The sequence below is a fragment of the Pochonia chlamydosporia genome, chromosome 1 (assembly GCF_001653235.2).
Source record: "Pochonia chlamydosporia 170 chromosome 1, whole genome shotgun sequence".
NCBI lineage: Eukaryota > Fungi > Ascomycota > Sordariomycetes > Hypocreales > Clavicipitaceae > Pochonia > Pochonia chlamydosporia.
The window spans coordinates 409822-425711 of NC_035790.1; the positions used below are offsets into that span (position 1 = coordinate 409822).

Below are 15890 nucleotides of genomic sequence, written 5' to 3' on the forward strand. Positions count from 1 at the left end.
TAGTAAAGGAAACAGTAGATACAAGGCGATCAGCGAGTTGATCTATGTGCTACGCTCGGCAGCGGTTTGCCGATTGGACTGAGTAAACTATCAATTACCATTGCGGCTATTTGTGTTACATCGTTCTCATATTCTCTCACCCTTTTCTTAGTTGTAGAAGTGAACGGTTGTGGCATACTAATTGCTCAAATGTTCGTTTACTCGCTGGTCACTAACGGGAGATCCATCACTCTGCAAATCCTTGGAGCTGATAGCTCTACAACAAACAGAGAACGACAAGAGACATAGACACCACGGACGTTTAAGGTTAAAAAGTACAGGGTATTAGCTTCACTACATGCTAATGTTCGTACAGTCAATTCCCTCAGGTTCAGGTGTCACTGGCCCCGTGCTTTGATGTTTGTGATGAAGATATCGTAATAGTCGAGTTGTTGGACCAAAGCGTGATAGCCACTAGAATAACAAACATCACCTGAGATACCATGAGCTGAACTAGAACAGGCATTTTAAGTTCTCTTCCCACTAGATATCCATTTCCGACATGGCACACATACACCTAACTACGAAACACCGAGGAGCTCTGAAAAAATGTTGACTTTCACTGACTTTCACTGCAAGCATTTATCTAAGAGTAACAGTAATAAAACAAAAACAAAAGAAATAAAGAGTAGCACGCCCATTCTGTGTGGACACTCAATCATCATCCTCCTCCAGGTCCGTTTCCGCGGTGAGTGCCATCTTCCACAGCCGTGCATCTTCAAAAATCGATGATACACTAAGAACTAGGCCCTGTTCGCGAGCCAAAAGAACCAGCTGGACGGCTTTGATGGAATCTCCACCTATTTTCAAGAAGCTATCGTCTCGTCCAATAGATTTAGTTGGTAGCCCCAACACCTCGGACCAAAGGTCTTGCACCTGGACCTCCAAATCTGTCACTGGAGCTCGTTTCTCTGAATCAACCAACGAGTAGGCAGTGACATCGTCACTACTGAGCTCTGACGTTATTCCGCGGAGCGTCTTCCTATCCAGCTTGGACGTGACAGAAGGCAGGTATCTGCATGGTATGAATAATGTCGGGACCATGTAACGGGGTAACTTGACACTTAATTCGCCAACCAACATGGCAAATCTGTCCCTCAAATCATGTGTCATCGGCATGAAGATACCATTCCCAGAGACGGCCTGTTCTTCCTCTCTAGCATCCACGGTTTCATCTGTGAAACATAGGTAAGACGCCAGGTTGACGCCAGCTTCAGTCTTGTAGATGTCCACAGCGACCTGCTTCACATCAGGTAAAGCCAATCTGATGCTATGTTCCACCTCGCCAAGCTCCACACGAAGGCCACGGATCTTGACTTGTGTATCTTTGCGACTGGCAAACCTGATGGACCCGTCTGGGTTGTAGGATGCTAGATCTCCTGATTTGTAGAACCTGCTCCAAGAAGGGTTGTTGGTCCCTGTAGCTGGGCACCAGCCGGGCAGTGTAGTGAATAGCAGTTCATCCGTCTTCTTGGGATCTGCAAGATACTGCCGAAGTAAAGTCGGACCTTGAATGACAACTTCGCCTATACAGCCGATTGGGGCAAGTTGAAGCGGATCTTTGGGGTTTGCAATCCAACAGTAGCCTCCAACCGGCCGCCCAACCGTAAGTGGTGATTCGCTGGATGAGGACCATTCGTGCAATGTGCTAAACACGCATGTCTCTGCCGGGCCCCAACCGTTGACTAAACGAACTCCCCTACCCAGCCAAGTGTCTAGAATATCTTGGGTGACGGCTTCTCCCGCTAGGAGCAATAGCTTGAGCCCGGGCACCTGATCAGGTTTGATTGTACGCACAAACGAAGGCGTGAGGAAAGCCCAACTGACCCTCATCTCATTCATAAATGCCGTCAGATTATCAAGGCGGACATTATCAGAAGGCACACATAAACAGCCGCCAGATATTAAGGTAGCAACGATTTCGCCTATACATAGGTCAAAAACGTAGGCAGCAAATTGCAACATCCGTACTTCTGGCGTGAAACCCAGCCGTTTTGCAATTGCGGTTTGACTCGTGCATACAGAGCCATGTTGCATCATTAAGCCCTTGGGAGTTCCAGTACTTCCTGACGTAAAGAGAACATATGCCAGGTTCTGAGGCGTGACGTTGATAACGGGTGGTGTTGACATGGTAGTATGTGAGAGTTTTTGAATCAGCGTCTTCGTGACTTCGACAACTTCCATGCCCAGGTCAGAGCATACTTTTGCATTCAATGAAGATGTCAGAGAGAGCTTAGCAGCCGTCTGCTGAACCACAGCCTGTTGCCGCTGCAATGGATGGGTAGGGTCAAGAGGCACCCAAGCTGCTCCAGCCTTATTGATAGCTAGAATTGATACAAAGAACCAAACAGACTTTTCAAAGCATACGTGAATAAGGTCTTCGATAAGCACCCCGTGGTCCTTAACTAGGTGATTGGCCAATATGTCAGACATACTGTCCAGTTCACTGTAGGTAAGCTCTCCATCCCAGCCTGATATGGCAACGGCGATTGGTCGGAGTTTTGCTTGCTTCTGAAACAAAGAGTGAATACAGTCGTCGACGATAGGCGGCGTATCTCCTCTCCACTCAACGGCCTGTTGTACATCACACGGTCCAACCAAGGTTAGGTCGTTCAATAAGACATTGTTCGAAGAGACAAGCTGTTGGACAGTTTGGTCGAAATGATTTGAGAGGAATTCGACTTCTTGTTCGACCAGAGCTCGCGAGTCATAGATAACATGGAACTCCACGTGGTTCTCATGGATGACACCCTGGACCACAAGCGGATAGTTAAAGTATCCATTGAGGGCTTCATCGACAGACTCGCCATTGGTGTCTGTCGCGATCATAAGAGAGTCTGATGCTCCTGCTGCCTCAAGTAGCTGGCCAGGTTGTATGACTAGCAAACTAGAAAAATCACAAGCTTCCTGTGCCTCAGGGCTAAGTTTTGCGATACTTTGCAGCCCGTATTGCTCATACTCCGTCATGTCTAACGTTTGAGATTGAATAGTTTGCAAAAAGTCTGTGGTAGTCTGATCTGGGTCGAGCTTGACGCGGATTGGAATTGTTGCAACCAATGGACCTGCCATGCTTTCTAAGCCTGGGATATCGGCATGACGTCCTGAGACTGTAGCCCCAAAACAAACATCATTAGTATCGCAGTATCGGGCCAGGACGATTGCCCATGCAGCTCGCAACACGGTTGCTTTTGTGATAGATGTGCCGGATGCTGTATTGAATTGGACTTTCCTAATCATGGAACGGCTGATACCTCCGGGAGAGGTGTTTGACTTGTTATGCTGCACAACGTGTTGAGGATACACAGCTCGCTTCGCACCCCGAAGCTGATCCAGCCAGTAGTTTTTAGCTGCTTCCTCACTCACATTGGTGACGTGCTTGATGAATCGACTGTATGAATGCAGAAAAGGGGCTGTTTTGCCATGGTAAAAGCTATACAGCTGCTGTCTAACAAGGTCAACGCTCCAACCGTCAAACACGGAATGATGCATGGCCCAGACAAAGTAGTTGTATCCATCGCCACCCTTGGCGAAGGTGTACCACCAGAGTCGTGATCCATAGGCGGCTGTGACATTGTTGGAAGCTTCGACAGCGTCCTTAAGTGGTGTGTGGTCGTCACAGCTCCAGTGCATGTCATCTTTAATGACTACCTGGAAAGATCTGCCATTTATGAACACAATCCTCGTTCGCAAATTGACACATTTAATCACAGTCTGTTCCCAAGCGTGCTTAAACCGAGCCCAGTTCACATGTGCTGGCAATTGGTAGGTATGCCGAGACATGTATGAGCCGGGCTGGCTTTGGGCCAGAGCCATGAGGCCCTCTTGAAGAGGGGTGCATGGATAGATATCTTGAATGACGTTCTCGTCTGTCAAGTGACATTGAAGACGAGCTTGGTCAACGATGGTCTGCTGATTGTGTGCTGGAAGCAGAGAAAACGGTTTGACGGTTAGCACTTCATCATTATCAACCGAAGTAGCATTTGCTGCTACCTTGGACAGTCGCGCGTCCTTGAAAATAGACGCCACAGTTAATTGGATACCATGTTGTCTTGCAAGTGAGACGAGCTGAATAGCGGAAATGGAGTCGCCCCCTTGAATTTGGAGGAAACTATCATCCCGACCGATAGAGTCAACGGGGACTTTGAGTACCTTGGCCCATAATCGCTGCATTTCTTGCTCCATTGACGTCTCTGGTTTCTTCTTGCTAGAACCGGCCAGTGAGTATTTGGCCTTGTCCTCACTGCCCAGCATGGATGCCAAGTTTCGCAACATCTGCCTGTCAATCTTGGTTGATGTAATAAATGGCATGCGCTGACAGGGGATAAACATCGAAGGGACCATATACCGGGGCAGTTTTATGTTTAACTGACTGGCCAATGCTGTCATCCTCTCATGCATCTTAGCCGTCATGGGCATAAAGACTTGGTCCTTGTCTTGTGATGCTGATGCGTTGCCTCCCCCGGACAAGAATGACTGACGGCCGAAGCACAAATAGGCTACGAGGTTGGCACTGTTTTCTGTCCTGTGAATATCAACAGCCACCTGCTCCACGCCTGAAAGCGACTTGCGAATAGTGTGTTCGACCTCTCCGAGCTCTACACGATTGCCGCGGATCTTCACTTGTGTGTCCTTTCTGCCAGCGAAGTTCATAGTACCGTCAGGATTGTGGTATGCTAGGTCGCCCGTTTTGTAGCACCTGCCCCAATTCTTTTCTTTGTGCCTAGGCATCCATTCAGGTGGCGATGTGATCAACGATCGTGCAGTTTTGATCTTATCCGATAAATATTCTCGCATCAGAGTTGGACCTTGAATGACAACTTCGCCAACGCAGCCAGCGGGAGCAAGCTTCTCATGGTCATCCGGATCAACGATCCAGCAGAATCCACCTAATGGGTATCCGATATTCAAGGGAGACTCTGTAACTGATTTCCACTCGTGTATAGAGCTGATAACGCAAGCTTCTGCAGGACCCCAGACATTAATGAGACGAACCTTGCCAAACCAAGGCTCAAGGATATCTCGACCGACAGCCTCTCCACCCAGTACTAAGACTTCCAAGCTAAGAACTTCCTCGGGTCTCAATGTGCGGACAAAGGCAGGAGTTAGCGCAGTCCAAGTAATATTATTGTCGTTGATGAACTCAGTCAGTTTATTTAGACGGGCTTCTTCAGACGGCACAAATAGGCAACCGCCAGAGAGAAACGTTGTGACAGTCTCGAAAATGCATCCATCAAATACGTGGGCTGAGAACTGAAGCATCCGCAAGGAGCTTGTCATACCCATTCTCTTAATAACAGCCATCTGACTAGTGCAGACAGACCCGTGTTGAATAACCACGCCTTTGGGTGCTCCCGTGCTTCCGGAAGTAAATAGCACGTATGCTGGATTTTGGGATGATTGGTCGTTCACTGCCGGTGGTTGTTCGCCGGTTGCAGGCTCGTGTAGCAATAAAACTTTGTCTTGGGTGTCCGAAACTTCAACCACTTCCAATTCTAAGCTTTGACACATGTGGACATTGGTCGTGGATGTAAGCACCAGTCTGGAACCGGTCTGTCTTACTATGCCTAATTTTCGTTGAAGAGGATGCGAGGGTTCCAGAGGTACCCAAGCGCCGCCTGCCTTATTGATGGCTAGGATAGCAACGAAAAACCACACGGATTTTTCAAAACACACATGGATAAAATCCTCAGTCTTGACGCCATGTTTGTTGATAAGGAGGTGGGCAAAGCGATTTGCAGCCTGATCAAGCTCAGCATATGTAAGAGTTCCGTCCCATGATGACACTGCCATTGCGTGGGGATGGAGGCTTGCCCGCTTCTCAAATAAGTGGTGGAAACATGTATCCATAACTTCTGGAGCTTCGCCTTTCCATTGTATAGCCTTGTCCAGGTCCCATTTGCCGGCCACGGACACTTGATGGAGACTGGTTTCGGCGTTCGTAAGGAGTTGCTGAACGACATGATCAAAGTGGTGACATATAGCTGTCGCTTTTGACTCGTGAAGAATCGCCGAGTCGTATATGATGTGTAACTCGACGAACTCCTCGTACACATGACCCTGTACGACGAGAGGGTAATTAGAAAACCCGTTGAGAGAGTTGCTGGTTGTGGCCTGATTTCCCGCAGTAGGGACTAGGAAAGAAACCCCCGTGCTTGGAGATTGAAGAAGTTGAGCTGGTTGGATGACAAGCAAGCTAGCAAAGTCGCATGCATCTCTAGCATCCGTACTTAATTTAGAGATATTTTGCAGCCCAAATTGCTCATGTTCTACCATATCAGAGGACTGGCTTTGAACTTTCTGCAAGAACTCAGCGGTAGTTTGACTACTATCAACTTGCAGTCGGATAGGCACAGTAGCCACCAGAGGCCCTGCTATAGCATCTACACCTGGCACTGGTGCGTGTCGCCCTGAGATAGATGCTCCGAAGCAGACATCATCTGATTCGCAATATCTGGCTAGGATAATGGCCCATGCTGCCCGGAGGACGGTGGCTTTGGTTACTGCGGAGTTCTTGGCATCCAGCATGGGAATTCTCTGCACAACTGATTGGATGGCTTGCTCTTTTGGTGTTTCGTCTGAGCTGTTATGATTGCTACCCAATGCCGGAAACGCAGTACGCTTTGCTCCGCGTAACTGTGTTGTCCAATATTGCCCAATAGCATCTTGGTTTTGACTCAGGATGTAGTTGATGAATAGTGAGTAGGGCTGAAGTGTAAGAACTTCCGTCCCATAATAGAAGGAATTTAGTGTTTGCATCATCAGGTCCATGCTCCAGCCGTCGAAGATAGCATGGTGTATGGCCAAAGTGAATAACGCCTGACCATTTTCATCATTCGCCAAGTCGTAATGGCAAAGCCGGGAACCATAGACACCATTTTTACCAATACCAGGTTCAGCGCTAAGTTGATTTGATCTCCAGCAGACGTCATTCTTGACTACTATCTGTACTGTTTCTCCGTCAACGAATATAATTCTAGTTCGAAGTGCTGCACAGTGAGAAACAGTCTGTTCCCAGGCGTGCCTGAAACGCCTGGGATCAGTTTGATCAGATAACTTGTACGCCATCTTTGCTACATATGATCCTGGCTGCTTGATGGAGAGCGCCATTAGGCCTTCCTGGAGAGGTGTACAAGGATACACGTCCTCAATATCTTGCTCTCCAGTTAGGTTGCATTGCTCCACCGCTGTAGCTACAACTTCGCCCATGATTTGGCTCGGAACAAGGCTGAAAGGTGCCACATCAAATGATGTTTGTTCAATGGCGGTAATGTTGGCAGCCAATTGCGAGAGGCGCGAGTCCTTGAAAATTGACGTGATGGTCAGTTCCATGCCATTTTGGCGTGCTAGTGAAACAAGTTGAATTGCCGAGATCGAGTCGCCGCCAATTTTCAAGAAGCTGTCATTCTTGCCCACTTCCTCAGACCTTATTTTGAGTACCGTTGCCCACAGATTTCTTAACCTGAACTCCGTGGCAGTTGTTGGTTGTGTCTTATCCCTCCCAGAAAGCGAAAACATTTCCAACTGGTCTGGGGAGAGTTTTTCTACTATTTCCTGGAAGGCCTTTCTGTTGATCTTCATCGAAGACATTGTTGGCATTTGAGTTAGCGGAAGGAAGAGACTGGGAACCATGTACGCAGGCAGAGTTGCTCTCAGGTTTTCTGTGACCTCCGCAATGGCTACAGTCAACTCTTCATCCAAAGGCAACAGAAAATTGCTACCGCCAGTCACCTCCAAATTTTGTTTTGCTCGTATGCCATTTTCACTGTTGAAACTGAAAAAGGCGGCAAGGACATCTTGGGATTGACAAGAAACCAAGTCTACAGCGACCTGGTCCACTCCTCTGAACGCTGTCTTGATGTGATACTCGATTTCCCCGAGTTCCAACCGTTGGCCACGTAGCTTGACTTGAGTGTCCTTACGGCCGACGTATTCAATTGTGCCGTCAGGATTATACTTGACGAGGTCACCGGTTTTATAGAACTTGAATTGCTCGTTGGTATTCTCAGGCGCATACCAATCAACATGATCAACGAAAGAGCGAGCAGTTTTCTCGTCGTCATTGAGATACCCGCGTGCTAGCGTTGGACCTTGTACCAGAAGCTCACCAATACAACCGATGGGTGCTAACTTGTTATGATCATTGGGGTCGACAATCCAACACGTTGCATTCTGGGAACGTCCGATATTCGTTGCCGATTGGTCGATGGAGCTGAAGACCATCGATGCGCAGTCAATGCAAACTTCAGTTGGGCCGTAGGAATTGATCACAGTGACTTTGCCAAACCACTGCTGTAAGCTATCCCTAGTAAGGGCCTCGCCGCCCAAAATGAGCGTCTTAAGGGTAGGAACTTCATCTGGCTTGAGTGTATTGGCAAATGATGGCGTCAAAATGGCGACATTTACGTTGGCGCTCGTCATGAACTCTGCTGTTCTTTGTAGTCGGTCTTCATCTGAAGGAATACAGACAGTGCCTCCATATACAAGGGTTGACAAAATCTCCTCTAGACAGCTATCAAACGTAAAGCTGGAGAATTGCAGGACCCTTGAATCGCTGCATATCCCATACGCCCGTTCATGACTCATGAGGCTCGAGCATAATGCAGCTTGTTCAACTACAATGCCCTTCGGAGTTCCTGTGGAACCTGAGGTAAAAATAACGTACGCAGCAAGGCTGGGTTCGCACGGAATGAGTGGCAACGACGTTGCCGTCTTCAGTTGTTGCTCTGTAATGAAGGTCTCTGAAAGGACAACGACCTGTTCAGCCATGCTGGCACAGACGGAAGCCATTTTTGGCGACGCAATGGCAATGATAGCACCAACCGCTTTGGCTATCTCCTTGCGGCGGTTGAGTGGCTGTAAGGGGTCTATAGGTACGAAAGCGCCTCCTGCCTTCATGATGGCGAGCATTGCCACAACCGCCCATTTAGACTTTTCAAGGCATATAGGGACCATCACCTCTGGACCAACACCAAGATCTCGTAGGTGGTAACCGAGACATGTTGAAAATTCATCCAACTCGGCGTAGGTGAGGTTGCCATCCCATGCGTAAACAGCCTGCTTGTCCAGGTCATGTTGTGCGCGGTCATGGATAAGGTCATGAACACATGCCTGATAGAGTTGGGGAACCCGCTCAGTATTCCATCGCATAATCTCATTGACATCTTTAGGCCCACAAAGGCTGATGTCTGAAATGGGAGTGTCCGGTCGTGTGATTAACTGACTGACAATATGTTCAAACTGATTGCAAATTCTCTGCATCTGGTTGGATGTAATGATTCGCATGTCGTACGATGCTTGAACCGTGATGCTGCCTTGGGAGCCCATAATACATTGAAATACGAGAGGATATACATCGTAGTCAGAGGTCATAGCTTCATTCACAGATGTGAAATGCAATTCATTGCCGTCGCCACTAGAGTCTGCCAGAGCTGGTTGGACGAGGAATTGGTTTTGGAAATCACAGGCAGTACGGGCCCCAGTTCCCAACTTCGAGATATTCTGCAAGCCAGTACTTTCAAATGGGATCATACCATTGGCTTGTTGTTGAATCATATTGAGAAATTGCACAACCGTATCTGTGCTTGTTATGCGAACCCGAATCGGAACAGTCGCAATTGTTGGTCCAAGGATGCTCTGAATATTGTGGATGGCGGCTGTACGACCCGATACAGTGCTCCCGAACACTACATCGGTACTATCCACGTATCTTGCTACGAGAAGTGCCCATGCGGCCCTGAGAAGATTCGGAGTGGTGATCCCGGTCCCCCGATGCCAAGGAAGGTCGAGGACCTGTGTCAAGGACCGCTCTTCACGAACACCAGATAGCACCGCCGGGGCAGCGGGGAAGTGCGCACAAGAACTTCCTTCCAGCTGTGCGAGCCAGTATGCTTTAGTTGCAGATTCGTCGGTTTCTTGGATGTATTTGACGTAGTGGGAAAAGGGCAAGGGTCGGGAAACGATCGCATTGTTGGCGTAGAAATTGTGCAAGATCTGTACCATGTTGTTTAAAGCAAACCCGTCGTATATGGAGTGGTGAATATCCCAGATCAAGTGCGTTCCAGATTTGCCATAAAACAAGGTATATTGCGAGAGAGGAGTGCCGAGACCAACTTGGGCAACTGGAAGATCAAGGATGCTGTCAAGTGATCTGACTTCCGAGAGTTGTGATGATACGTCGTTGCCAATGATGACTTGCAGAAGTCCTTCAGATGATTGAATAATGCGAGTTCGTAAATTCCAACATATTCCAACAGTAGCGGCAAGGGCAGATTTGAACCGAGATACATCGCAACCTTTCGGAAGTAGCGCAGTAAACCGTGCCACGTACGAGCCGGGTTGCTTGAGTGCTAGCGCCATAAGGCCCTCTTGGAGAGGAGTACATGGATATATGTCTTCAATGAAAGCTTCGTTATCCAGGCCACATTGCTGTCGTGCTTCGTTGAGAAGACTGGCTTGATGACCTGCGGGAAGTAGGCTAAAGGGCGGGATAGCCACTGCTGTTTGGGTGCCAGTTTGGCTTGCAGCAGCAGCTACCTGCGAAAGTCGAGCATCTTTAAATATTGACGACACAGAGAGGCTAATTCCGTCTTGGCGTGCGAGTGTCACCAGTTTGATAGCGGTGATCGAGTCTCCGCCCAGCCTCAGGAAGCTGTCGTCTAGCCCAATAGTCTCAATAGGGATGCGTAGTATTGATGCCCAGAGAGCTTGCATTTTGACTTCCATAACTGTGCTAGGCGACCTTTTCTCTGAGTTGACCATTGAATAGATTGCGAGATCTTCCTTGCTTAGTTTACTTGTGGCTTGCTGCAGTCTCCTTCTATCCAGCTTGGTCGATGTAATAACAGGCAAGTAACGACAGGGAATAAAGATTGCTGGGACCATGTATCGGGGAAGGGTCACGCTAAGCTTCCCAATGAGACTAGTGATTTTTGGTTCAATCTCCTCTGACAGCGGTAAGAAGATATCACAATCAATGTCCTTCGTCCCGCTGTTCGCACCAGGCGCCGAGTCAAAGACCAGGTATGTGACAAGACTGGTGCCAACTTCGGTTCTGTGAACGTCAACAGCAACCTGCTTCGCACTTGTCAAAGAGTTCCGGATAGCGTGTTCCACTTCTCCAAGCTCTACCCGCAAACCTCGAATTTTAGTCTGTGTGTCTTTGCGGCTCACAAACCTAATACTTCCGTCAGAATTATAGGCCGCTAGATCACCAGACTTGTAAAATCGTCCCCAGTTGGCATCATCTTGTCGCGGCGCCCATGCAGGTAATGTGTCGATAAGCAACTGTTCTGTTGTTCTTGGGTCTGCAAGGTATTCCCGTAGCAATGTTGGTCCTTGGATAATAACCTCACCTACACAGCCAACTGGGGCCAATTGGGTTGGATCGTCAGGACTCACAATCCAACAGAAAGAACCAACCGGTCGTCCAATGGTAAGAGGCGATTCGGTAGTTGAGGACTTCCACTCATGTAGAGTACTGAACACACAGGTTTCTGCTGGACCCCATCCATTGATCAGCCGAACCTTACCAAACCACATGTCGAGGATATCTTGTGTAACTGGCTCGCCTGCCAGCAATAGAAGCTCTAGGCTACGTACGTCCTCGGGCCGTAGCGTACGAAGAAAAGCCGGTGTCAGAAAAGCCCAGTTGATATCCTGAGACCTAATAAAGTCTACCAAGTTGCTGACCCTGGTGTCTTCGGATGGTACACACAGGCAAGCACCTGAAATTAGCGGAGCAATGATCTCGCCGATGCAAAGATCAAATATGTACGAGGCAAATTGGAGCATTCGCACATTAGTGGTCATGCCTAGTCGCTTAGCAATAGCAATTTGGCTTGTACACACTGATCGATGCTGCATAACTAGACCTTTTGGCGTTCCCGTGCTCCCAGAAGTAAACAAAACGTACGCAGCAGCTCGAGGAGACACCTTTCCGATTAGTGTAGATGGTGGTTCCCGCAACGCCTCATCAAGAGCTTTCGTGACCTCCACGACCGTTAATCCAAGGTTACGGCACATTTCAGCGTTTAATTTTGAAGTCAACGCGAGCCGAGCGCCTGTTTGCTTGACTACAACCTCTTGACGTTTCACAGGGTGCGAGGGATCTAAGGGTACCCAAGCGCCACCTGCTTTGTTAATCGCCAAAATTGCCGTAAAGAACCACACTGACTTCTCGAAACATACGTGGACTAGCTCTTCTTCTATGAGACCTTGTACTCTGATGAGATGATCTGCTAGTCTTGTAGCTGCACTGTCCAACTGTGAATAGGTGAGTTGACCATCCCAGGCGCTGATAGCAAGAGCGTTGGGCTGCAGCAGAGCCTGTCGCTGGACCAATTCATGGACACATGCATCAATAACGTCCGGTATGACAGTGTTTGATGCCATTGCTTGCTGCAAGTCCCACGGCCCTGCTAATGATATGTCCCGAAGAAGTGTAGTGTCCCTGGTAAGGAGCTGCAGGGCAACTTGGCGAAATTGGTTGGATAATGCCTCGACTTGGTTTGCACTTAGCACTCGCGAGTCGTACAAAATATCAAGATGAACTTGCGTGTCGTCTATCATGCCCTGTACCACAAGCGGATAGTTGAAATATCCCTCCAAGACGTCGTCCTCTTCCCCATTCTGGTCTTTCTCGACCGACATCATAAGCGAATCTGAAGACGATACTGACTCGATGAGTCGACCCGGTTGGATAACTAAGAGACTTGAAAAGTCACAAGCCTCTCGTGCTTCATCACCAAGTTTTGCAATATTTTGCAATCCACATTGCTCATGGGCTATCATTTCTGAAGCTTGATCCTGGATGGCCTGCAAGAATGCGCTGGCAGATTGGTTGGGATCCATACGCACTCTCACAGGGACAGTGGCAACAACAGGGCCAGTCATGCCATCAAGACCCGAAATAGCAGCATGACGCCCAGAGATGGTAGTTCCAAAGCAGACGTCACTTGTTTCGCTGTAACGACCAAGGACGACCGCCCACGTTGCGCGCAGGACCGTCGCGTTTGTGATGGAAGAGGGTTTGGTACTCGCAGGGAGAGGGATGGCGCTCGTCATTCTTCGGCTTACTTGAGCAATCGAGCTGTCGGTGTCATCATGTTTGACGTTAGGTGGAGGGAAGGACGCTCGCTTAGTATCTCGAAGCTGGTCCGCCCAGTATTCCTGGCTTCGGGACTGATCCATGTCCACGATATGTTTAATGAATCGGTTATAGGGCTGAAGAGTAGGCGCAGGCGTACATTCGTAATTGTGTTTCAATTGTTGTCGCACAAGACCAATACACCAGCCATCAAAGACAGCATGGTGCATAGTCCAAATAAAGCAGTGATGGCCATCTAGACCCTTAGCAATGGTGTAGCGACAAAGGCGCGATCCATAAGTCATGATGTGACCATCCGCGAATTTTTTTGCCTCTGCCAAAGTTGTACCAGCTTCAAAGTCCCACTCCAAATCATCTTTAATAACGGTTTGCATAGCAACTCCATTGATAAGAACAATCCTGGTGCGTAAGTTGACACAAGACAGCACCGTCTGGAGCCAAGCTTGCCGAAAGCGACTCAAGTCAACGTCACTGGGTAGCTTGTATATGTATTTCGCGGTATACGACCCGGGTTGAGTAACGCTGAGAGCCATCAAGCCTTCTTGTAATGAAGAACAGGGATAGGCATCTTCTATGGATTGCGTGGAGGTCAGACCACACTGATCCAGGATCTGCTCCTTGATGTTGTCCACTTGATCAGCAGGGAGCAAACCAAACGGATCTACGCTGGGGGCGATATATCCATTAATTACTTCAGCACTGATTGCCATTTGAGAAAGAGAAGAGTCCTTGAAGATAGAGTCAACAGTGAGGCCAAGTTCATGTCGACGGGCAAGTGAAACAAGCTGGACAACGCTAATTGAATCACCCCCTAATTGTAAGAAGCTGTCGTGTTTGCCAATAGTGCTAGCATCAATCTTCAAAATTGTTGCCCAAAGATCTCGTAACCGAAATTCCATGGGAGTGGTGGGTTGAAGGAAGTTCTTGATGCCTAGTGAGTGTGCAAGAGTCTGTTCCGAGGTAAGATTGTCTGCGATGGAACGGAGTTTCAATCTGTCAATCTTCATTGAAGTGGAAAACAGCATTTTTCGCAATGGCAGAAACAGAGTCGGCACCATGTATAATGGTAGCTCTTTCTGAAGCGTAGCCACAAGCTCAGAGAACTTACAATGCATTTCAGGGTCCATCGGAAGGATAGGTTCAGCGATGCCCTCAGTGTGAGGCATGTTGGCAAATGTGATGAAAGCAGCCAATTTGTCCTTTGAGCCCTTATGAACGACGTCAACAATGACATGTTCCGTTGATGCTAGAGCTGCTTTAATTTTGTGCTCGACTTCTCCAAGTTCTAACCGTTGTCCACGTAGCTTAGCCTGAGTATCCTTTCGACCCATGTATTGGATGGTGCCGTCGCGGTTATACCTGACTAAATCGCCAGTCTTGTAGAATCGTTGCGTTTTGGCATCATCCGCTGCAGGCAACCAATCCACGCTGCTTAAGAATGTCGCCTTCGTTTTCCCAACATCCTTGAAATACCCTTGAGCAAGCGCGAAACCCTGCATAACCAGTTCACCAATGCAGCCAATTGGTGCAAGCCGGTTGTGATTTTCTGGTTCAACGATCCAACATGTACTATTGAAACCTTTCCCAATGTTGTGTGGAGAGTCATCACGACTCTTGTACTCATACAGCGTTGAGTAGATACAAGTCTCCGTTGGTCCATACCCATTGATTAGCAAGGCAGAATCACACCAATTGCGCAAGTTGTCTTGTGTTGGGGCTTCGCCGCCGAGGATGATTGTCTTAACTCCAGGCACATCTTCTGGACGCAATGTACTCGCGAACGAAGGAGTTAACAGTGCCGTGTTCACATTGGACTTGTTGATGTAGCCTGCTAAATCCTCGAGACGTTCCGCATCAGTTGGTATGCAAACGGTACCTCCAAATACAAGTGGCGCGAAAATCTCAGAGATCGCCATGTCAAACACAAAATTTGAGAATTGCAACACGCGAGACGCTTCCCCCAATTTAAATATGCTGCCATGGGCCCTCAAGCTAGAGCAAACAGCACCATGTTCCACAACGATTCCCTTGGGCGTGCCCGTTGTGCCCGAGGTGAAGAGAATGTAAGCAATGTCGGTGGAAGAAGGCGCGTGATACGAAGCTCCCATGTTCAAAGACGTTGGAAGCTCTTTCACAAGATCATCTGAAACCACAACCACGTCCCGAACTATACCGTTGCATAAATGTGATGTTGATGGCGATGCAATGATCAATTTGGCCTCTAGTTGTTGGATCAGGGTCTGTCGCCTCGTGACGGGATGGGCAGGGTCTAGTGGCACAAATGCACCACCAGCTTTCATGATAGCAATGATGGCTATAATTGACCATTTGGATTTTCCAAGACAGAATGGGACGTACACTCCCGGGCGAATACCGCGGTCGCAAAGGTAGATAGCAAGACGGGTTGATAGCTCGTCCAGCTCAGAGTAGGTGACATTGCCATCATGAGCACAAATTGCCTGCTTTAGGGGAGAAATGACAGCCATCTCGGAAATTAACTCGTGTAAGCAGTCAGTAGAAGGTTTCTCGATGACCTCATTATTCCACCTGTGTGCTTGCTGTAGATCCCAAGGTCCAGCCAGTGCTATTTGGGCCAACGGCTTCGTCCTCTGTGTGAACAGCTGACGGACAACGTTGCTGAATTGATTGCACAAAGCCGTCATTTGCAACTCGCTGAGAACTTCCGAGCTATACACCGCGTGGAACTCAATGTGATCGTCATGTACCTGTCCTTGAGCCACTAGCG

General features: G+C 48.4%; 1 protein-coding gene across 1 annotated transcript in view; it reads right to left on the reverse strand.

Moving 5' to 3' along the window:
• Window positions 1-693: 693 nt before the first annotated feature.
• The window catches only part of VFPPC_17432 (nonribosomal peptide synthase), a gene marked incomplete at both ends in the record, with an annotated part of 30156 nt that continues 14959 nt past the window's right edge, over window positions 694-15890 (reverse strand). The window contains 2 exons of the mRNA XM_022429142.1: window positions 694-7603; window positions 7673-15884. Coding sequence (XP_022285841.1) covers window positions 694-7603; window positions 7673-15884 — 15122 coding nt within the window. The remainder of the gene's footprint in view (window positions 7604-7672; window positions 15885-15890) is intronic.